Raw genomic sequence first — 23,184 nt, 5'->3', positions numbered from 1 at the left:
GCTATTTTAAGTGGGAACACGCTTGAGTCACCGGACAGAAACACTCACGCCCATGATGAAACAAAATGAGAGGGTGTTTAGCCTAAATGGAGATGTTTGAGTTTCTCTTTGTGCTGTGTGTTAGAAAATATTATTCTAACACACACTCCTTTGTAGAAAGTTTCATAAGGACAGACTATATTTAGTCTGGTTAGTGGGACACTGTGGTGTTTCTGTTTTATAGCAGTCTAGGGCTCAATTAAAGTCACCCCTGACCACCTGTCGGATCATATTTGATGTCCTGTCCCTTGTTCTCTACACACTTGACTTCTCTTAGCACCTAGAAATGGCATCATTAAAGTAGCTGTATGCAACTTTTACAAAAAAATGTTTTTTCCATATTTATTAAAACTGTCACCATGTCCTGACTGTGCAACACGACACAGATCATCTGTGTAAAGATCACTATCCTCTGCCTCCTCCCAGTGCTGGTATTGTCATCTGAAGAAATAAACTGCTGTCACTCAAAAGCAACCAATCAGAGCCAGGAGGAGGAGCTTAGTGCTGTCAATCATTCCAGTGTACGCAACATAACTGTTACAGAAAAACTGTTTATTTACCTTTATGCTAACTAGCCTTAGCATTCATGGCAGGATTGGTTGTGTGGAACTAGCAGTAGCGTAAGCAGAGAGTAAGGGGAGGATGTCAGCAGCGAGTACGCAAGCATGATTGACAGTGATAAGCTCCGCCAATACGCTCTGATTGGTTGTTTTCTGTTAGCACTGGGAGAAGCCAGACTAGCTGAATTTTTCCATAAACATTGATGCTCTTCTGCTCTTTGTTGGGACAATTTTGAAAAAACAAACTTTTAATTCAGTGTTAAGAATTTTTTTTTTCCCCATCAAATTTGCTGTAGCAACATTACTGAAACCCCTAAGAGTTTAATGTTAAAGCAGGTGAAGCTTTTCCAATGTGTACTTTGTCCTTTGAAGTTGATCAGAGTGCTGGAGAATCTTTAGTCAGTAACTCGATACTTTTTGTTTTCCTTGGGTATAAATATAACGGTGACACAGAGGCATTTCTTCAAAATGAGAAAACCTGGTGAATTTTGAATAAACTAAAGATAGAAGTGTTTTTGTCTTATTCAGACTAAAATACCGTCTGGAACTGGATATCTTTTCAGAAATCAGCGACGTGGACAATTTAACAAAATGACTCTGGGATCAAAGAGAAATAAATGTCGGTCTCATGATTTGGTTTAAGTGTGAAAATGTGAAACGGTAAGGTCAGGGTGAAAGCTGCTGATTGATATATAAAAAAAAAATTCAGCCAGTTTAGGTGGTGGAGACGGGGGGGAAAAGAAAACCTTGCATCCTAAGGTAGAATTATTTTCTGCTGACTTGAGTCAAACTACAGGCTGTATGTGAAAATGTAAACTCACCATCAGCAGTAATAATGCAGAACAGATGCAGGGAACACGAAAACGTACAGAAACTGTTTGGCAACCTCCTTTTTTTTCCACAAAAACAGCAGGAAAAGGAATAACGCAGTAGGTTGGTTTATCTTTCTTTTATCTGTGTGTAAAGCTAATTCCCAAATCATACACTCAACTCCAACTCATTTTTCTCTATTTTTTTTTCTTGTATTCAATTTCAACTTATCCTACTGCTGATAAATGGAGCCAAAGGAAAATTACACTTAATTCAATCACAGAACTGAGCTGAATTATTATCCGCCGTATTTACAGGCAAATCAAGACCGCTTGAATTCCTGATGAGAACTGATCGCAGCTCCCAGGAATACGAGATGATGAAATGTGTGTTTTTTGGATGTCCTAAAAGCTGTTTTGATTGGAAAGCGTTTTCAGGAACCGCTCACTCAGTTTGACTTTTCCCCCCCGCTTCTTTCCTTTCGTCCCTTTCTCTCCTCTCTCTATTTTCAGGGACATCAAGCCTGACAACATTCTGCTGGATATGAACGGCCACATCCGCCTGGCCGACTTCGGCTCCTGCCTCAAGCTCATGGAGGATGGGACGGTAGGTTTTGACTGCGCCGCCGCTGCTGCTGTTGTTCCTCCCAGTCCAAAGCAAACAAAACCAGAGTTTTACTAACCTCGCTGCCTTAACCCTGGGGGTCTCCCATGAGGAGTGTGCGGTTCAGCTGCTTGGCCTGGCTTGCAGGTTGCAATTCAGACGATTCTCCTGATGTTACAGGAAGAAAAACTGAAGAGATGAAATGAAAGATTATAGAACGGAAAATGCTAATAATAAGGGCGACGACTCCAAGTCTGAAAGTAGGATGAAAGTGATGCAGACTCCAGTTACCCCCAAAAAATAAGATTCCTTGTTTTAATCAGTTACATTAATTAATTTAAATGGTGTTCTTTACTAAATAGCACAAAAAGATGTGTTTATGTTTAAGAAAATATGAGAACACGAGGAGAGGAAGCAGAACTGCTACGTAAACAGTCTTCACCCACTTCAAAATAAGAGCATGAATATAACCATCCAACTATTTGAAGAGTTCTTGACAGTCGATGACCAAAACTGCAACACAGGTTGTAGACTGATTTAATAAACCTAAGTTGGTTTGGTTTGTGGCCTTTAGCCTTACCATTGTGTAATAGTCCAAATCTTTAACCTTGTATTTTATGTACCAAAATTAATGACGCATGTTTTTTCTGCTGAGAAATGTTGTGATCCATTTTATGAATTCTGAAGTTGTCATCATCCTACGATTGATATTGAGATGTTTTAGTGCTTAATAATCTAAGCTAGGATGAGCGTGTAGATGTTCAATAAAATAAAATAAAGCCCTGAGGAACCCTGTGTGATATTTGATTGTTTGCCAAATGACAAAAAGTAGTTTTAGTCTGACATGTGAACACAAACAGATAAAGCTTATAGCAACGGTACAACTATGTAAAATGTAACGTAAACAATTTTTTAAGCACCGTATTTAATTAACAAGATCTTAGAATTGCTTTTTTGTTTTTGTCAAATGAAGACAGCAGCAGAGGGCAGTGTTTGTAAGGCAGAAACATATTTCAAGTATTAAATATAGCTGCTTTTTTGACTTTATCTGTGCAAAGATGGCGATTTCTCCATCTTACAACATTCAGAAGGCATCGAGAAGAGAACCTCCGCCTCCTCCACTAACCACTAGCTTTTCCAGTGGGTACTGCTTAGTAACATGACGCATGTTTTTTTTGTTTTTTTATAGCCTAAAGCAGCTTGATAAGTGTCAATACAGCAGGCAAACTGAGAAACAACCTTCGTAATTAAGCCTCGAAGTGTGCATCACTCTGTACTTGATAATACAAAACACCTAAGAGGATCCTCTCTCTACTGGAGTCTGAATGTTGGGTGAACGCGATAATACTATGAGCAAATATGCTACACATTTTAAACAAAACCAAGATAATATTGATTAAAAATGAGGTGGTCCTAAAGTTGATATCTTTACTTCCATTTTTACAGCATTTTGACAGCTTGAAGGGAGAAATCTGTGTAGGAGTTGTGTGGTTTTGCTTTAGATGTTGCTGAGCAGCTTGGCTAACTGTTTCATAAAGTTAATTTAGTCAGTCTGAAGATCCTCTGACGACGATCACAGCCCTGCTCCTGCACTGAACCCTGAACCGAGAGTCAGGACACTGCAGTGAGCCTCTCCTGTCTGCCATGCTACTACTGAACCACCACCGATGAAATTAAACCCAAGTCATAACAGTGACTGTAAAGCTGCCATGAATCTGTATTACAAAATGAATTGAAAAAAGAAACCTCACTGTTAACCTTCATTTATTTGTATTATACTCTGAGAAGTCTTTAAATGTAACTTCATCGTCCTTCGTCTTGATGTTTGCCTTTCTCTAAGGCACAGAGCAGGTTTTCATGCTCTATTCTGATTTTTTGCTGAAATACAATTTTTTTAAAAGTTTGGTTCACTAGTATTAACCACATCAGTAGACCTAGTTTATTTGTATAGCGCATTTCAGCAACAATGCAGTTCAAAGTGCGTCACATCATAAAAATACCGAAATGCAAACTCATAACTAGGCCTGTCGCAATAAACGATAAATCAATTAATCGCACGATAAATTAAACCTATCGACCTTGTTTTAATTATCGGCTTTATCGTCTCTTCCTGCCTTTTTTTCTTTCTGTTGATGACCCTGAATGAAAAAGGCTCAACTCCGGTGCTCCCCACTGACCCTCCCTTCCTATTTCCTTAGTGTAATGTCCAGCTTACACTACACAAGTTGTTGGCCCATTTTCAAAACCTGACAGACCACACCTTAGCCGACAGAAATCCTAGGTATAATGGTTCGATCGGGTTCGATCGTGCTGTGTCGTGTCCAGTCACCTGGGCACAAAATAATGCCTGATTTTAAAATAAAGTCATTTTAAAATCAGGCATTAATCAATGCTTTACTAGAATCTAGCTGTGATGCATGTGGCTAAAGTCAGCGTAAAGTCATGACTTAATGAAAATCATTGTAACCTATTTATGTCACGTTAACGAAGAACAGCTGAAAACTTACCAGGTTTATCAACGGCGTTAGCAATTTGGCTCCAACTCCTCTCCTTGTCATTTCTATATTCTTTGCACCAAATGTTGAATAAATATTAATGTTGTTTCCACATATCATCTCCAATGTCCGCTGGACTTTGTGTTGCGCCGTGTCAGCTGTTTGGGATTCCCCTCGTTATTAAAATCGTTTAGTATGAACTATTACATTAGGTAGTCGGATGTGCCCATCTTCTCTATTTAAATATAGTGATTACTGAAGGGCAATATAGTATAGAGACTTCATGATCTGCACTCTTTTGGTTGAATGCAGTATTTATTTCCGCTTTGGCTTTATGTTGTTTACTTTTTATTCAAGTACGTTTTTTGTTAATGGAGACTGAGAATCCATTAACATTGGAACTTATTTAGTTTATGAGTTTCAGTGTTATGTGTTCTTTTGAAAATAAAGTGTATCTATCTATGGCAGGAAATTGCATGCATTATTAGTCATTTCCATTAAATCAGTGTCAAAAGGTCTTGAAACAATATTGTCGTTTATCGCAATAATTTTTTAGACAATTAATCGTCCAGCAAAATTTATCGTGACAGGCCTACTCATAACAGACACCACCCAGTCAAAAATTGAGAAAAACGGCTACAAACGTTACATCATCAACATCAATACACATCAAATATGTCGGTCAGCGTTTCCTTTATTATGACTCAAAAGCAACTCTATAAACTCTAGTGAATGATGCGACTGCAATCAGACTCCTGTGTGAATGGTTTACTGAGCAGAATAAGAACGTAGTCGTCGCACAGCAGCACGCTGTTTACTGAAGTAACAACGGATTGATGTTGAAGTTTATTCAGCAACAAGAGCCGACAGAATTGTCACAAAATCACAAGAAGGCAAACGAAGATAATTAAAAAAATATGGCACCACTAATAGCGATGGTCTTTTATGGAGCATTGACTGCAACTTCTGTAGAGAAGTGTGTTTGAGTGTGTAGTTGGAGCTAAGAGTGGTGGGACTGATGTGATGCTTCGCTGACTTCGTCTTCTGCTGCAGAATTCTGACATGTCTCACATTAACGACGTAAAGTCTAATGAAACTGAACTTGACCGATCTGACTGCAGACGCTCTCAAAACTACAAAATATGTATCCGTTTTAGTTCCACATACAGAAATGGAGGAAATCAGATGTTTTTGTAAAAGATTGGAATTGTGCCATTCAGACTGTGGTGAAAAAGTCAGAGATGTCAGATCTGAGCAAAAAAAAAAAAAAATCAGATTTGTGTGATTGTAGGGTGTGTTTATGTTTACGCTCTCTCTGCCGCGTTCCATTCAGTGTCCTAAGTGGTGTTTTGCTTTCCACTGCCAGGTCCAGTCCTCTGTGGCAGTAGGAACTCCAGATTACATTTCCCCCGAGATCCTCCAGGCGATGGAAGACGGGAAGGGAAAGTATGGACCCGAGTGCGACTGGTGGTCCCTGGGCGTCTGCATGTACGAGATGCTGTACGGGGAGACTCCTTTCTATGCAGAATCCCTGGTGGAAACCTACGGGAAAATCATGAACCACAAGGTGAGCCGACTGGAGTTCAGCGAAGCCGGCCGGCGGGTTTCGTTTGTTGTTTTCTCACACTCTCAGCTGTCTGATGTCATTTCCTTTTAACAGGAGCGATTCCAGTTCCCACAGCAGATAACAGACGTGTCGGAGGAAGCGAAAGATCTGATTCGCCGCCTCATTTGCAGTCGGGAACACAGGCTGGGTCAAAACGGCATTGAGGACTTCAAACAGCACCCGTTTTTCACTGGTACACACAGAGTCCTTCCTCATCCTGATACTCAGTTTGAATATAAATACATACCTCACTTCACCTATACCTCAATAGCATGAATTATAAAAACTTATTATTATAGTATTTTAATCAGAATTCATTGTGTCATTTTGTGGTGTTGTTAATTGCACCAACTCATGTTGTTGCTGCTTTCAGGCATTGACTGGGAGAACATTCGTACATGTGAGGCCCCCTACATCCCAGAAGTCAGCAGTCCTACAGATACCTCTAACTTTGACGTAGACGACGACTGTCTAAAGAATTCGGTAAGGTCTTATTTAGTAAAACATGTGACCTTATATCTTATATTTTGTAAAAAAAATCACCTACTTCTCCTGTTGTTTCCGACTTTCAGGAGACTATGCCTCCTCCCTCTCACACTGCCTTCTCTGGCCATCATCTGCCGTTTGTGGGTTTCACCTATACCAGTAAATGGTGAGTGTAATCCTCTGAATCACTGCCATATTCAGGCTATGGTGATGTGTGTGTTTTTGAGGAGTTGTTCCTGAGCTCACTCTAACTGGGTGAGATGAACTGGAAAGTGTGTTCCTGTTAAAATAAGTGTCTTTTTTTTCTTAAAATAAAAGAAATAGAAGGCTTGTTTCTTGGTTTCTTTTTTCTGTTTAATTTTCTGTTTTTCTCTCCATCTTTTTTATTTTCTTTCTTTACTCCTATCTTTGTCCTTACATCTCTCTTTCCTTCTTATTTTTCTGTCCGTATTTCTTTCTTTCTTTGTCAGTCTTTTGCTCTTTCTTTTTTTTTACTTCTTTCTTTGCCTTTTTTTCTTAGTGTTTTTCCTCTTTTATTCCTTCCTTTCTTTGTTTGTTTTTCTTTCTCTCTTCTGTTTTTTTCTCTCATTTTGTCAATCTTTCTGACAAGTATAACACACATTTGTTTTATATTAATTCTGATATGCCTAAATTGATTAATCTTCCTAAACTGATAGTCCAGGAAAGGAGAGCGTTAGTCAGAGAATCAGGGTTATCTCCATGGTAACTCTGGAGGAGCTTTAAAGATCCAGAGCTCAGGTGGGAGAATTTGAAAAGAATTAGAAATCTAATTTTCACCGTTTACTTACCTCGTAGTTTCCTGTCGGACCGGGGCTGCCTCCGACAGCTGGCCGTGGATCCGGGTAAAGCAGGGCAGGACCAGTTGGACCTGGATGTCCAGCGCAGGCTAGAGGACAGCCTGGCCACCGAGGCCTACGAGAGAAGGATACGTCGCCTGGAGCAGGAGAAACTAGAGCTGAGTCGCAAACTGCAAGGTGAGCTTCTGCCGATGCCTCATCTGTATGGTGGTGAATCCGACCTCCACTGGTTCAACAAACACGGTTCTTTTCCCCTTTACAGAGTCGACTCAGGCTGTGCAGGCCCTGCAGCACCCAACAGGCGAGGGACCAGTCAGCTCCAACAAGGAAGTGGAGATCAGGAGCCTCAAGAGCGAGATCGACATTCTCAAGAAGCAGATCGCAGGTCAGGGTGTAAAAACAAACCGCCTCTGTAGAAACCCACACTGAAAGTCAAACTTCTCACTCAAATGCATCCCTGTGTCAGAGTCAGGCCAACTGGAGAAGCAGCTGGAGGACGTGACGTTGGCGCGCAGGGACCTGGAGGACTCATCCAAACACATCAAGAGTCTGGAGAAGCAGATGAAAAACCTCACACAGGAGAGGGATGACTTACAGAAGGTAAAAACTCTCATCTCTGCTGCTCCTCTGATTTTTATTTCAGGTTTTCTGACCTATTCGGTGATGGAAGGGTTTTTCTTGAAGAATATTTCTACACTTTCACTGCATCCGTAATCCAATTATACGCAAATCTGTATAACAGGGATCCTTAAAAAGGCTTAAAATGTTTTACACTAGTGTATCCAAAATGAAGGCCTTAAAATTTCATTAAAAATTTAATTTAGCCTTAAATATGCTAATCAAAATCTTAACATTTGTTTTGGTAGAACAATTTAGTCTGTCCATAGTTTATTTTTTTGCTGGACTTTTCTGTTTGGCATCAGTTTGAGCTGCAAGCCGACATCTTGATTGCTAAGTAGCTGCTAGCATACCTTTGCTAGCTAGTTAGGCTTTTTGCGTCCATCATTGGTAAGTGTAAATTTATTGCCAGTTGGCTAACCAATACGAGGCTGGCTGCTTTCTGTCTAAAAAAATCTGCAGGGGGTTCAGACTGTAGAGAATGTTGTAAAATATGTAATTTTCTTCTCTAAATTTCTGTCGTGGTTCAGGTCTTAAATTTCATTCATAATGGTCTTCAAAAAGTTTTTAAAAGTCTTAAATTTGATTTGGTGAAACCTACAGAAACCCTGATGAAGATGGCTTTTTTTTGGGTAAACGGTGAACTTCAAAGTTTTGTTGAAGACGTGAAATGATTCCCGTGTCTCTCTCCGCTCTGAGCAGGGCTTTGTGGAGGCGGCTGAGAAAATGAAGTCCCAGTCTAAAGAGCTAAAGGAGGCCCACAGCCAGAGGAAGCTGGCCATGCAGGAGTTTTCTGAGCTCAATGAGAAGCTGACAGAGTTCAGGTAGAACCCTGGGCGCTTGTGTTTTCCTGGACTTATTGTTCTGTCCTGAAACAGGGCTTTTTTCCTGTGTACAAAACCAACAACCTTAAGATTTGAACTGTCCTGGCAGGTCTGTAAAGCAGCGCCTGGTTCGCCAGCTGCGCGACAAGGAGGAGGAGATGGAGAGCCAGAATCAGAGGGTGGAGGCTCTCCGCCTTGAGGTGCGAAAGGCTGAGAGGGCCAAGAAGGAGGTAGAGTAGATTCCCTGTGACTGGTAGCAACACCTTTCTCTGTCTGCACCTGCTGGTCGGTAAACACTTCCACTTTTATTGCCTTTCCTCAGATACTAGGCGTGGCTTTCTTTTACTCTTTAGTTTCACTCCCAAGTCCCAACACCATCTGTAGACAGAAAAGCAGTAGAATATAGTAAAAATAAATAAATAAAAATTATTTTATGTGTAGCATTGTTAAAGATGTTTAGTTGTGCATGTTTTCTGACACATCTCTAGGTTAGTGTTGTTTTCTCTCAAGGTTCCTAAATGGTCTGGAAAGAATGTGGAATTAAAGTATTTTCTAGGATTGGGGAAGTATGGAAAAAGAAAATGAAGGATAAAAAAATTTATTTCCAGATGTGCGTTTCCACTTATCCAGCCATCTTTCCATCCTTTTATCCAAAATGCGCTTAAAGGGGCAGTATTAGGTAAAATTGACTGTTTTGAGCTTCACATCATGTTGTTCTTCCCTCATCAAAACGTACCTGGAGAGTTGTCTTGATTCTTTCTTGTATGTTTGAGAAATCCTCAAACATACATCCTTTAATCTTCCATGGCAACCATTCAGCTGTGTTTTGTCTTGGTGGACCTAGCCCCGGATTCGAAGACAAAGCTATTTCTTGGTGCTGCAGTTTCCAAGCTTGTCCATTCAGCTCCTTCAGACTAGCCAGCAGCAATTAGCAAACACCTGGTGGAACTGAATATCTGCTGAGCTACTTCTCAGTGAAACACTTGTAAAAATGTTGAGTGGTTAATAGTGGAGCCATATTGTGATGACTTCCTGCAGGTGTAGTTTCAGAAAGAGTATAAGCTTCTTAAAGAGACAGAGGCCCAATTCAAGGCGTTAAATTACAAAATCAAAGTTCTTTAAGTCATATTTTATATATATCAAATTTTTAGAATAACTGAAAGTGACATAGATACTAGATAGTGATATAAAATGGCACCATGTGTCTAGAAAACACATAGTACTGCCCCTTTAAGGAATTAGTTTTAATGATAAACGTGTAGGACTCATGTTCAGGAAGTCATATCAGTTGAATGTTAGTCTCCAATCAGTCCGCGTGTGTCCGTCACCAGATGGAGGTTCAGGCCGAGGAGCAAGCCGCCGAGGCTCAGAAAGAGAAGAAGTTGAGAGAGCGCAACGAGCAGTACAGTCGCCAGCTCGAGGAGGAACTGGAAGGACTTAAGGTGAGGATGCCGCACGGCACGTCCCATCCCAGGAATCCCGTTGCCGCTCTGTTTTTAAACCTCTAATCATTCCGGCTCTCCAGGTGAAGCAGGTCGGCTCTCCGGCCGCTCCTACCTCAGCTGATCAAACGCAGGAAGTGGGACGTCTGCGAGCGGAGATGGAGAAGAAGACACTGCTGTACGAAGAGGAGCTGGCACGCAGAGAGGCGCAGCACAGCACCGAGCTCAAGGCGCTGCGCAAAGAGCTGAGGGACGCCGAGAGCCAGCAGCTCAACCTGCAGAAAGAGATCCTGATGCTGAAAGACAAACTGGACAAGATCCGCCGGGAGAGGTGAGACTGTGCCTCTGTCTCTGCTCTGACTTGTTAATCAGCATTCTGATCTGATCAAAACTTTTTATTTTTGTTTTTGTTTTTACAGTGGTGATACTGTGAGGTAATTACAGAAAGATGTCTAACATATAAATAGCTGTGATGTATTTGCTGTAGTCTCCCAGAGGATCCTGTCCTGATCACTGTCTTTTCTCAGAGTTCTTATATAGCTACATTTTAAGCATGTTGGATACGGAGGCCCAAAAGGGACAAGATTAAATAAATATATCATTGAAACACTAATTAAATATGAAAAGGAAATATATAAATTCTTAATTAAAGATTTAATATGTCATTCAATCATTAAAATGCAAATTTATATTGGTAGATCTGTCAAACTCAACTACTTCATCCTCATTTTTTGAAAATCATCTTCATATGGTAGATATTCACAATCTTTTCCTTGGAGATATTTTACAATTAACAGACTAGATGGAAAGTGGAATCATTTTCACAGAATCAGACTAAACTAGTGGAGTTCATCTGATCAGTTTTATCCCCGCCCCTTGACTTTGATGGCAAGTTTAACAGATCCAATTATTTCATGGTGCTTTTGCAGGAACCATGAAATAATTAAATACACAATTAATTATACTATTTGACACTATTATAATCTTGAATCTTATTGATTTTAAAAACATGTTTTATAAAATGTGTAATAAATACATAATTTAAACCTTTAATTCACCATTTAATTATTTTACGGTATATTCAATAAATGATTTAACAATGTTATTTATTTAATTTAGTCCCTTTTGACGTTCCGTATTTAGATACGTGTATGAACATTAATACAATCACTGAGATGGCTGCCCTGTTCTTATTTGTTGGCACAAATAATCAAATTTTTATCTTCTCAAGGCTTCAGCAAACTATTCAGCTGCTTGGGGCCCCAGAACTTATCTGTGGCCTCTGTGAGTCACATCACTGCTTTTTGTGTTGCAAATCTCTGCGCTCTGCGTGGGCTAGCAGGAGGCTTTCACGCTACGATAGCCTCCATAACCGCCACATTATTATGATATTTAGCCAAAAAAGAAAGAAAAAAAGATGATGGCTGTCCTTTTAGTTTCCACACTATGGTGTCTGTACACTTTGAAACTAGAAACTTTTTCTATAAATTCCTGTAAAACATAGCCAGCTGACCATGAAAATATAATTAAATCGACTCTGATTTCCTTCATTTTTTTGTGATCAGCTGATACTTACCCACACTCTGCGCAACTAACAGTAGTCACTACCGCTGTTTTTTTCAGACAAAAAAAATCTGAATTGGCTTTTTAAAAATCAGTGATTGGCCAGAAAACTGAAATCGGTGCACCCTTAGTGAAAATAAGGGTGGATGATGTTTTTCTGATGTATTTTTAGTAGTTGTTTTTACACCCCACATGTTTCAGTTTATTTTAGCCGTACAGTCCATTAACATTAGAGAACATGGTTGTCACTATGGGGTAATTGATGTTAACTGTAAGTTCTCCAAAAAGACTTCTGTTGAACAAGCAAAGAAAACCCCCATCGCAATAGGAGACATAATTGTTAGTGAATTTTATCCGTCAGCAAGCGTTTTCCAGAACAGCGTTCAGCCTGTCAGAAAAAATAACCTGACACCGCATGATTCATATTCATATTCAGGAAGCTTTAGAGGTTGTTTTTTAGCCCCATAGACTTACCTTCCTGCCTGCTGCTGCTGATGTATTATTTTCACGGCTGCCTAATTCCTTTTTAAACACGCCGTTAGATCAGCTTCTAACTGCAGTAATGTGTCGGGCTTAAAAAACAAGTGACAGCTTTTGGTTCAGTCTTTGATACAGCTGCGACTCTCAGGAACAAAGAGTCACAGTTTAAAGAAAAGTCGAGCCGAAACACTCAGCTGTAAATTTACAAAGTTTATTTGAGGAATATTTTCCAATCCAGCCACAGCCAGAGGTCAGGATCTCACTAACAGATGGTGGTTAAGTTCCTACAGTAACTGTGTGTGTGTGTGTGTGTGTTTTGCAGCCAAAACGAGCGTGAAGAGTTTGAGACTGAGTACAAGCAGAAATATGAGCGTGAAAGAATCCTCCTCACTGAGGAGAATAAGAGGCTGTCCAGTGAATTAGACAAGGTACAGTATGTATTCCTGTGTCTAACAGAAGTCATTATGAATGCATACGAGTCTATAAGAGCTTTTATTTTTACTTTTCTGTAGTGCATTGTCAGCTTTTCCATGATTTGTTTGTCCCCATTACACACAGTCACTTTGAGACCCCCCTCCCACCACTAGTGCTGTAACCCCAGGTAACCCTTCTTGGAAAGCCTGTCACATTCCTCCCTCCACCCCCTCTTTCCCAGCTATGCCAAAGAAATCACTGTACAATATTCCGCTCACAAACAGCCTGTAGCACAGTCGGATAGACGTTGGATCTAGCTGTGTTGACTTTGGAACCGGCTCCTGGAAGTTCAAAAATCCCCCCCCCCCCTTCAGCCTCCCACTTTAAATGGTCTCTAATAACTGGAAGGCATTCTGACCTGTGGAGTACAATCCGAGTGTGTTTTTAAGGTCTGTAAGTGATAAAACACAGAGGGAAATCAGGAGAATCATGGCTGCCACTGCAGTCGAATCACTAAAGTGTGTTGTAGGTTTTTGAATCGTGTTGGATTGATTAGATCTGAATACCAATGAAGACCTTGTTTTCTCCTCTATGATGAACATCCTAATTGCTTTCTGGGTGTCTGAGCATCCTTTAAAAGTCTTAAACTCATGTGTCTAAAATTAAGGCCTTAAAATGTCAAATTCATTAAAAAATATATAAGTTAATCACAGGTCTTAAATTTTGTCATAGCAGGACTTTTTAATCTTTTATAATCTATGTAGTTTGAGTTGTGCATAGACATCTTCACTCCATTCTGAATGGAAACAGTTGAGGCTATCGTTAGTCACCTGCTAATATGTTGTTGCTAGTTAGCTAGCTTTCATTTAAAAGTGTAAATTTATCAGCAGTTGGCTGGATGAAGTTCATCTTCGCCACTGGCTCACTTCTGTTGCCAAACCACACAATGTCAAGTATATTTGGTTCAATAAACCTCGGCACTACTACAATATGAAATATGAATAGTCTTGAAAAGCATTAAATTAGAGTTGGTAAAACCTGTAGACACCCTGATGATTTTGTACCTGTAAACAAATCATTTTATACCCAAATTGTTGCCATATTTATTTATAGGCTTACACTGATAAATTAGCCCCAATTTCCTTACTTTTTGGATTACTTAAACTGTCATGAGAGAGAGCTGACTGACAGACCTGGCCACCAGGTCACGTCTGCAACAATAGTTAACAATAGTCACGCCAGTGTTGCCAAATCAGCCACCTTGCCACTATATGTAGCGACTTTTCAGAGACAAAAAACGTAAATATTGGTATCAACTGAAATTGGAATCTACAGGTCAGGCTTTTGAAAGATCAGTGATCAGCTAGAAAACTGCAGTCAGCACAGCCCTATTTATTTATTTATTTATTTATTTATTTGAGGAGATAAATTCTTTTGTAAATTATGCTAAAACCTTTTACTATGTTTTGGTTGTGGTCCATGTTTAAACCAACTGACAATAAAATACGACAATTCAAATCGGAAGAACTTTAAACAACTTCCTGCTGATCTATACAATTTATTTTAAGTCACATAAAGTCAGTTTCAATACAATAAATCGTGAACAGAAGGTTTCAGATTAAGATCATCGCTTTTCAATAGTGGTTTAATTCCAGACACATCCAGCAGTTCATGGCATCATTTCAAAAATGAAAATTAAATATGAAGCAGCTGAAATGGCAAATACATGAAGTGTCAAAGGGATGGAATGACCGCCATCCACCTTCGGGATTGTAAAACATTTACAAGCAAACAGGTGTTTTCCAGCTCCCTAAATCTTTTCTATCCAGTAAAGCTACCAAGAAGCTTCACAACTCTATAATTACTCACTAAGAGTTTCTAGTGGTCATTTCATCACCTGGCAGAACCTTTAAAATGCCTCTAAAAGCCATAATTACAATGACCTCATTGCGTCTGGATGTGAGGTCATGATTCTTCGCTACACCACGCTAAGACGTGGTTTTTTTTCCTACAGCTTCTGTGAAGCTTTTCTGTTGTGAAATTAGACGGGAACGGTTCTTTGGAGAGGAAACCCAAAACAAGAGGAAGTTGGTCTCTGCTTGCTTGTCGCGTCACAATAAACGTGTCCGCAAATTAAAGAGGATTGAGAAAAACAGTCAGGCAGTTTGAGACCTGCATTGATGTCGCCATGGTGACATCTACACAAACATGCACACACAAGCCCCTATCGCTGAAAGAAATCAAAACAGAGTTCTCTTAACGTTGGTGTGTAAACGGACGGACTCTGAGTTCTAATGCGGTCCAGTTAAAGTCTGTTAAACTCATCAGCCCACTTTTATTTTAACGTGTTTCATCAGTTGGATGTCAGGCGTCCGACGACAGCTTTATGATTGGGCATGTTTTCTGCTGCTCTCCCCCCAGTTGAGCGGGCTGTTTGAGAAGGTGAGCAGCTCCAACCAGCAGCTGGAGGACGAGATGAGGGAGCTGGCTGACAAAAAGGAGAGCGTGGCCCACTGGGAGGCCCAGATCACAGAGATCATCCAGTGGTAAGACACAACCGCCTTCTCAAGTGACCCAAAGCGCAGCCCTGACAGGCCTCTTACTTTTCCACTCGAGCTATGGCGCAGAAACACACACAGACACACAGATTGGGTTCCTCTTCACTGTAAAACTGTGGCGTGTCTCACATACCTTTGAAAATGGTCGAGCCGCTTGACCCTCCCTTCCTCTCAGATCCTCTCCCATCACAGCTGACACTTCACCAACTGCTCTACCCCCCCACTCACCTCCCCTCTTCTCTGTTGGATGGGCCTGAAGTCTTGGCATAGTGCGCATACCCCACACAGACACGCCGAACCACAGGAACACGCTTTCAGCTCCATAGCCGCAACGCATTCCTGACATGCACATACAAATGTTGAGCTGGGGACGTTTCCTCTGGAGGAATCTAATAGCCAGTGTCGCCCTCTGCTGGTGGAGCTATGCCACGGCACAGGAGGAACTGCATGTCTATAGGAGTTCAGTTATTTCTCAGTAAACATTTAGAGCAAGAATTTTTATAAAATTTTTATTTTTCCTTAGCCTTTACTGGTGAGAAAACGGTCCTAATATTGCAAGACAAAGTTGTACAGCAGTAAGATAAAATAATACAAGAAAAAAGTCAATTAGACAATAATAAAGTTATTTTATAAGAACAGTCATAATAATACGAGCATAAATTCAGTTGTAATTTTACAACTTTCTTCTGGTTATTTTTGTGTTTTTATTCTGCCAATATTCTGGCTTTATTCTCATAATTTAACAAAAAAAACCTCTTCATCTAACCCTAATACTCCAACATATTACACAAATAAATTTCCATTGCCTTTTTTTTTTTCTGGGCGTCTCAAAACAACATTTACAGAACGAAACCGAATTTAATCGATCAACTTTCAAAGTTCTGCGCAAAAGTCAATGTTCTGTAGATGTTTGCTTTTAAAGAATGGAGCAGCTTTTAAATGAGGATGTGTGCGTGTGTGTGTGTGTGTGTGTTTGTTGCAGGGTGAGTGATGAGAAGGACGCTCGGGGTTATCTTCAGGCTTTGGCCACTAAAATGACCGAGGAGCTGGAGGGTCTGAGAAACACCAGCCTTGGAGCGAGAGCAACGGTAAGCAAGCACAAACTGTTGTTATTCTTTGTCAACAGATCTGCCATGTTATTGTTGTTGTCTAACACTACCTGATGATGGTTTATGAAACTATTATGATGCATTATTTCTGACATGGGTCATTTAACAAGGGCGGATATTAATAAAACCCATCCAAGCCCCTAATTTTTTTGGCGACAACATTTATTTAAAACGTTCGTCCGAACTAGAGTTTCCATAAAATGCTGCTCTAAAATGAATCAGTTCAGCAGAAAAAGCTACATAATGTTTGTCGACACGTCAAACATAACTTTGTACAGCTTCAGTCCTCAAAAATCTCTGGTTTTGTTCCCCATATGCAGCATTTTTGGTGAAGCGCTATGCTAATAAAATAAGTTTTACTCTGTTGTGATATGACTTGTTGATCATCTTGATCTTAACATATTTCACACAAAAAAGAGGCTGTGATTTTTTTAAGTTTAGCTTAAAAATGCATAATTTCCTCTGTGTTTCAGGACATGCCGTGGAAAATGCGACGCTTCGCCAAGCTGGACATGTCGGCCCGTCTGGAGCTGCAGTCGGCGCTGGACACGGAGATCAAAGCCAAGCAGAGCATTCAGGACGAGCTGAATAAAGTCAAGACGGATGGCATTTCCACCGAATGGTACACCTTACTTTAGCGTTAACAGCCTATCTTACTGTAAGCGTCTTTCTGAACCAAATGTGATTCATTACAGTAAACTGAAGGAGGTGGAAAGTAGAAACCAGGATCTGCTGGCTGAGATCGAGCGGCTGAAGAAGGAGACAGAGGAGCTGCGGCTGCGAAGAGGTACGGCCTCATCCCTGCACTATAGCATCTATTCTAGATGTTTCTGTTATTTACCGGGGCAGTATCACATAAAATTGACTTTTTTGAGCTTTGCATCATGTTATGTTATTCCTTTATCAAAAACATACCTGGAGTGTCGCTTTGATTCTGTCACACGTTTGAGAAACTCCTTATACTGGGACCTAACCCCACCTCCGAGACACAGCTGCTCCTTGGAGCTGCAGTTTCCGAGCTTCAGAGCTTCAGACCCACAGACCCACTCAGTTCCTTCAGACTAGCCAGCAGCAATTAGCAAACACCTGGTGGAACTGAGTATCTGCTGAGCTCATTAGAGGAGCTACCTCTAAGAGCAACGCTGGTAAAAAGGTTAATAAAGGAGCCATATTGTGAGTTTCAGAAAGAGGAAAAGTTTGTAAAGAGACAGGCCTGATTTAAAAAAAATCTTTTTTGATGTATAACATTTTTATAACAATTGAAGGTAACAGAGTTCCTTAATTGGGCTATAGTATGACACTATAATACTGACCCTTTAAAAATGCATCTTTTGATAACAACAATGGCCTTCTTCTGAGTAAGAGCTGTGTGTTCATGGATACCACATTTCTTCAGAGATTACCTCAGTGAAAGAGGATTTGGCTTTGCTCCAGCACACATATGTGAGACATAGTGTTGAGCTCGCGACACAAACATGCATTGTTGCTCCAGTCATATGAAACCTGCTCTGCATTCTTAGAAACGATCCTGTGACCCGTTCTGTTCCAGTCGGCCTTTGATGCTCTAATTCCTAACCACAGCGGTGTTATTCGCTCCGGGTCTATAGGTGTCAAGCACCAGGATTCCCAGAATTCCTTCCTGGCTTTTCTCAACGCCCCCACCTCGGCCCTCGACCAGTTCGATGTGAGTTTGAATAAAGCCGCCGTTATCTGAAATGCTAACAATCATGTTATGTTGTCCACATGATTTTTGTTGATGTGAATTCTTCTGATTTTATTTTTTATTTGTGTTTGGTTGCTTTCTTTGCGTCACTCTGGTACATCAGGACTCTTATTCCTCATCCTCATCTTCTTTAATTGAGTTTTGGGAAGATGTAAGTTTAATCGTAGGTGTGTCATAAACTCGTGTAGACGTAGCTTTACCCTGTAGGACAGTCAGAGGGCAGCCATGTTGGTTTAGGAAGAGGTATGTTTATTATCTGTTAATAACAGATCTGAGAATCTACCAGCTACTTGTTTATATCCTCCTTTTGCTGTTTATTAGTTTGTTAGCTAGAACCTTAGATATAACAGCACCTTATGTTTACTTTCCCGTATTTCCTTTTCCCTGTAATTGTGTTTTTTTACATCAGTACCCATTTTAGTTCCCGTCATCAGGGCCCCTCAGTTGTACAAACAATAATCTAATGCAGTGCTTCCCAACTGAGACCTGTGTAACTGAAATATTGAATACATCTATTATAAAAACTTCACATTGTTGCTGAAAACACTTTAGAGTGTTTCAGACCAGCAGGTTTTGGTAAGCACTGCCTGATGTCACCGAATCCTCTCTGCTCTCCCATCATCACGTTTCCTCCCTCAGTCTGTTGAAATGTGTTTTCAGCTGAGTAATATTCACCGCTGTGTGTCTCTGTCACTCTCTGCCTCTCTTCCTGCCACTGAAGCGCTCGCCGTCCGTCGGCCCGACTAAAGGCAGACGTGTAAGCACCGCCGCTGCAGCTCTGCAGCTCCTCTCTCAATGTGTCGTTTCCTGTCGGTTGATCTGTGTGTGTGTGCGTGTGTGGGCGTGGGCGTGTGTGTGTCCCCGGCCGTCTGCATGGCAGCGGAGAAAAACTCTGTCTGTGTGTCCTGCTGTAAAGTATTCACATCTGTTGAACTTAACATTTTGGTACTTAGATGTTGGAACAATAGAGTAGCTCGTAGCTATAAAGTGAAAGAATGACATTCAGCCACTTTTCACTCTGATACCCATAAAAGAGTTTCTGCAGGTTTCATCAACTCAAATATCAGACTTTTAAAGACCATTATTAAGACTTAAATCTAGATCTTTCACAGTTACTAAATTGTCCCAGAAGTTATTGAAATAAATTACAATGTTGTTGTTTTGAGACTATTTTCAAGTGTTATAGTGGTAATGGTATAATAATGCAAGAACACATTCTCAAATATCAACTAGCAGCTAGTTAGCGGTAGCCTCACCCCTTTCAAGTCACAGAACTCAATAATGGTGTCTGCCCACGACTCAAACTTTTATCTGACAGAAAAATCTCACAACAAAAATAAACTACAGAGAATATAAGAGTAAATAATCCTGCCACGACAAAATGTAAGACCTGTGATTGAAGGCCGGCTTACATTTTTTAAACAAATGTAAGGTCTTTAAAGGCCTTAATGTCTTATTTAAAGGATGCTCAGACACTCTACAGAGTTTTATGAAACCATTCAGTTTCCTTCAATCTATGCTCTGCGTCGTGTTGCTCTCAGGTAAAATTTCACTAAAGACATTGAAGTTTGTAACCCAACAAGGTGTGGAAAAGTTAAAGGGATGCAAATTCCTCGGTGAGATGGTGTCTACCTGTTTGTGTGTGATGTGTGTGTGATGGCCTTGCATGGTTTGTGGTGTATTTGGTGCAGTTAACAGGGTCGTGGTGTTGTGATGTTAGAGAACATGAGGTGTTTAAATTGTGGTCAGTTTAAGTGGACCACCTCCTGTCCCGTCCACCATCTTTCTCTGTCAGCATGACTGCTGCATGTTTCTACTGATCCGTTTTACTTCCTGCTCGCTAATTTTCCTCTCTCCATCCTTTTCCTAACCGCCCAACTCTTCCTCTCCCCGCCTCTCTGTATTCTGCTTTCCTCAGGTGGACTCCATGGATAACTTCACCCCCTCCAGCACTCCGTCTCGGGATGACGACCCCAAGTCCCATCTCAAGTCGCATTCCCGTTCCCCTTCCATGGCGAGCGACATGGAGCCGATAGAGGTTAGATATTCCAACTTGTTTTAGCCGAGCAGCCCACGGGAATTAGACAGGAATGTTTGGCACGTACAAAATACTTCCAAATATCCTGACGAACAATTGTCAGTGGCATAAATAGTGTCTGCAGCTCACAGTGCTGCCACTGTTGGCTCAGTCATCCACTATGAATTACAGGTAATTTAGTTACGGGGAAGAATCCTGCAGCACAATAAGAGCAAGAGAAATGATGTCTGATGGAGCAAATCAGCATTTTCCTGTTTAGACTTTTTTTTTTGGTTTATAATAGTTTAGATGTTATTGAACTGGAGTTTAGAGCCCAATCCAACCTCGATAATTAACTTAAATTATACACGAAAAGTAAACCCGACGTTTTATTTTTTATTTCTCCAAGCTTTCCTTAACATAACTACAAATACATAAACAAACTTACATGCAAATTTGCAACAAAAAACAAACAAATAATAAAGTAGAATAAGAAAGAGGATGAGTGGTGTTCTCTTAACATGTAAATTACTCCAACTGACTCATTATTTTAATTAAAATGTTACTGCTTTTGTTTTTAGGCCAACATTATGTCACTAAGCTGTTAAAGTTCTTCCGTTTTTAGCTTTTGATGAATGTCTTCCAGCTCCATCTTGTTGCTTGTTGCGAGTCGTGTGCACATCATCTGGGATGTGCTATTGATGGGAGCGGAGCCGCTTGTTATAGTCTGATTGACTTCTGAACCTTACTTTCTTTATTTCCTCAACATAATTCTGGCCATAATTTTGGCCGTAAATCCAAACTCTGTATTGAAGAGATAATTCATTAGCGTTTAAAGATATTTCTGCTTTGTTCTGCAGCTGATAGACCACCCTGGCCGAACTGTTCAGACCCCTACCATGCGTTCAGGAGGTTACGGCAGCATCGGACGCTCCTCACCAAAGGTTAGGCTGTTTTTTTAGGAAACAATTTAGGATCTCTCCCAGCTGAAACTTTGATAAACACTATTTCTCATGTCCACCTCCAACAGCCCAAAGCACATCAGTTTGTCGTCAAGTCCTTCAACGCTCCCACAAAGTGCAACCAGTGCACCTCCCTCATGGTGGGGCTCATCCGTCAGGGCTGCACCTGTGAGGGTAAGAAACCGGAAAACACAACCTGACAATAAACTGGATTCATATGGATCCTCCAAATACTTGAAAACTCTTGATCTTGGATATTTTCAAGGTTTTTAAAGTGCTTGCTTTCTGTTTTGTAATAAAACACAGTCTAATGCTTGATTGAAATCCTAAATTTGGAAGATGTTATTTGATGTATAGGTTGTGTGTATTATATTTTAGTTTACATTGTCCCTTCTGTAGAATGTATAACACTATCACAAGATATTATTAATAATGGTAATATATTATCTAATAGTGATTTTATTTATTTATTTTTTTAGTTTATTATTTTTGTCTCCAAAATGTGGTGCTGGAAAAGTTTGAAAATTCACCTTGAAAGTGCTTGTACTGATTTTATACCATTTTCAGGTTGAGTTCTTGATGCACCTCCATGTTTTTGCTTTGTGTTTTTTATGTGTGTTCAGTGTGTAATTTTTCCTGCCACGTAACTTGTGCGGACAAAGCTCCAGCTGTGTGTCCCGTGCCCCAGGACCAGACCAAAGGCCCGCTGGGCATCGACCCCCAGAGGGGCATCGGTACTGCGTACGAGGGCTATGTGAGGGTGAGTGATCTGAGAAGCCAGAACCCCACAGATCCGACCTTTTTCCTGAAGCTGAGCTCCGCTCTGTCTGCAGGTTCCTAAACCCACTGGCGTGAAGAAGGGCTGGCAGAGAGCCATGGCTGTGGTGTGCGACTTCAAACTGTTCCTCTATGAGCTGGGCGAAGGGAAGGCCACCCAACCGAGCGTCGTCGTCAGCCAGGTGTTGGATATGAGGTAAACCGACGGAGACGAGGACAACAGCATCAACAACAACTATATGAGTTCCAGTAACATGACCAAAGTCACCGTTCAGAACAAACCTAATTACTACATATAACATGAGTACATGTCAGTCGGTGGTTCTGCCAAAGCAAACTTAGTTCAGACTAATTATCACTGAATCACGATTCACCCAGAACTGGACATCATTCGTGCAGGGATTCGATTGTTGCTGGCCAATTTTCAAGAGCTTTAGCTACAAGTTTAAGTAGAAAAAGCTTTGACCTGAGTGTTTAACCTTTGACCTCTGCCTCTCTCACAGGGATGAGGAGTTTTCAGTCAGCTCCGTTTTGGAGTCGGATGTCATCCACGCCAGCCGCAAGGACATACCCTGTATATTCAGAGTGAGGAGCTCTTCTGCTGCTTCCTTCTTAAAACACTGTTTGATTTGTGCTTATTCTGACCTCTGACCTCCGCTCTCTCTGTCTCTCTAGGTGACAGCGTCCCAGCTCTCCCCCTCCAGTAGCCACAAGGCGTCCATCCTGATCCTGGCCGACAGCGACCAGGAGAGGAACAAGTGGGTGTGTCTGCTCAACGAGCTGCACCGCATCCTGAAGAAGAACAAGCTGAAGGAGCGCTTCGTCTACGTCCCCAAGGAGGCGTACGACTGCACCCTGCCCCTCATCAAGACCACCCAGTCTGCTGCTATCATAGGTGGGCCAACAGAGATTCCTACTGTCATGCAGTTAAAGGACTGGAGTCCTCCATGTTTTTTATTTTTACCCTCCGGGCCCTTAAATGGTGGTTTTTCTCTGTTTAATCTACCTTCAGATCATGAGCGTGTCGCCCTCGGCAACGAAGAAGGCCTCTTTGTCATCCATGTCACCAAAGATGGTAAGATCACGCTAACATGATTATCATTCTGGTTCATTCCCCTCTGAACTGGTAGGATGAAGAGGAAGAGGATGTCTGTGCTTCCTTAAAAAGTCTTAAACTGCCTTAAATACATTTTAAAAATTCAGCTTTGTCATGGCAACACTATTTAATCTCATATATTTTATGTAGTTTTGTTTTACCTCACAGGACTTTCCGTCAGCCG

General features: G+C 40.9%; 1 protein-coding gene and 1 long non-coding RNA gene across 9 annotated transcripts in view; one reads left to right on the top strand and one right to left on the bottom strand.

The window, feature by feature from the left end:
* Positions 1 to 23,184, top strand: part of cdc42bpab (CDC42 binding protein kinase alpha (DMPK-like) b) — an 85,478-nt gene that overhangs the window by 48,118 nt on the left and 14,176 nt on the right. For 5 of the 8 annotated variants that reach the window (XM_081602602.1, XM_081602601.1, XM_081602600.1 and 2 more), the window contains exons 7-34: positions 1,922 to 2,015; positions 5,874 to 6,074; positions 6,168 to 6,306; positions 6,487 to 6,596; positions 6,686 to 6,765; positions 7,416 to 7,594; positions 7,680 to 7,802; positions 7,884 to 8,017; positions 8,738 to 8,859; positions 8,969 to 9,089; positions 10,191 to 10,301; positions 10,385 to 10,632; positions 12,667 to 12,772; positions 15,180 to 15,304; positions 16,299 to 16,404; positions 16,899 to 17,047; positions 17,121 to 17,212; positions 18,033 to 18,109; positions 18,252 to 18,299; positions 18,870 to 18,905; positions 20,067 to 20,186; positions 21,026 to 21,109; positions 21,196 to 21,301; positions 21,751 to 21,887; positions 21,961 to 22,100; positions 22,408 to 22,489; positions 22,580 to 22,799; positions 22,917 to 22,979. In XM_081602602.1, the coding sequence (XP_081458728.1) occupies positions 1,922 to 2,015; positions 5,874 to 6,074; positions 6,168 to 6,306; positions 6,487 to 6,596; positions 6,686 to 6,765; positions 7,416 to 7,594; positions 7,680 to 7,802; positions 7,884 to 8,017; positions 8,738 to 8,859; positions 8,969 to 9,089; positions 10,191 to 10,301; positions 10,385 to 10,632; positions 12,667 to 12,772; positions 15,180 to 15,304; positions 16,299 to 16,404; positions 16,899 to 17,047; positions 17,121 to 17,212; positions 18,033 to 18,109; positions 18,252 to 18,299; positions 18,870 to 18,905; positions 20,067 to 20,186; positions 21,026 to 21,109; positions 21,196 to 21,301; positions 21,751 to 21,887; positions 21,961 to 22,100; positions 22,408 to 22,489; positions 22,580 to 22,799; positions 22,917 to 22,979 (3,353 nt within the window). The remainder of the gene's footprint in view (positions 1 to 1,921; positions 2,016 to 5,873; positions 6,075 to 6,167; positions 6,307 to 6,486; positions 6,597 to 6,685; positions 6,766 to 7,415; positions 7,595 to 7,679; positions 7,803 to 7,883; positions 8,018 to 8,737; positions 8,860 to 8,968; positions 9,090 to 10,190; positions 10,302 to 10,384; positions 10,633 to 12,666; positions 12,773 to 15,179; positions 15,305 to 16,298; positions 16,405 to 16,898; positions 17,048 to 17,120; positions 17,213 to 18,032; positions 18,110 to 18,251; positions 18,300 to 18,869; positions 18,906 to 20,066; positions 20,187 to 21,025; positions 21,110 to 21,195; positions 21,302 to 21,750; positions 21,888 to 21,960; positions 22,101 to 22,407; positions 22,490 to 22,579; positions 22,800 to 22,916; positions 22,980 to 23,184) is intronic. The other 3 variants (XM_081602603.1, XM_081602607.1, XM_081602606.1) reach the window with 2 other exon arrangements.
* LOC145549783 (uncharacterized) lies at positions 14,301 to 15,636 on the bottom strand. Its single transcript, XR_014085630.1, has 2 exons — positions 15,450 to 15,636; positions 14,301 to 15,374 (listed from the first exon to the last, which is right to left on the bottom strand). It is a non-coding gene; the product is annotated as an uncharacterized LOC145549783 (long non-coding RNA).

This window comes from Poecilia reticulata, chromosome 21, assembly GCF_904066995.2.
Source record: "Poecilia reticulata chromosome 21, P_reticulata-male-v2, whole genome shotgun sequence".
Lineage (NCBI taxonomy): Eukaryota > Metazoa > Chordata > Actinopteri > Cyprinodontiformes > Poeciliidae > Poecilia > Poecilia reticulata.
The sequence above is the reverse complement of the archived record's forward strand: the minus strand, read 5'-3'. Positions and strand labels throughout refer to the sequence as shown.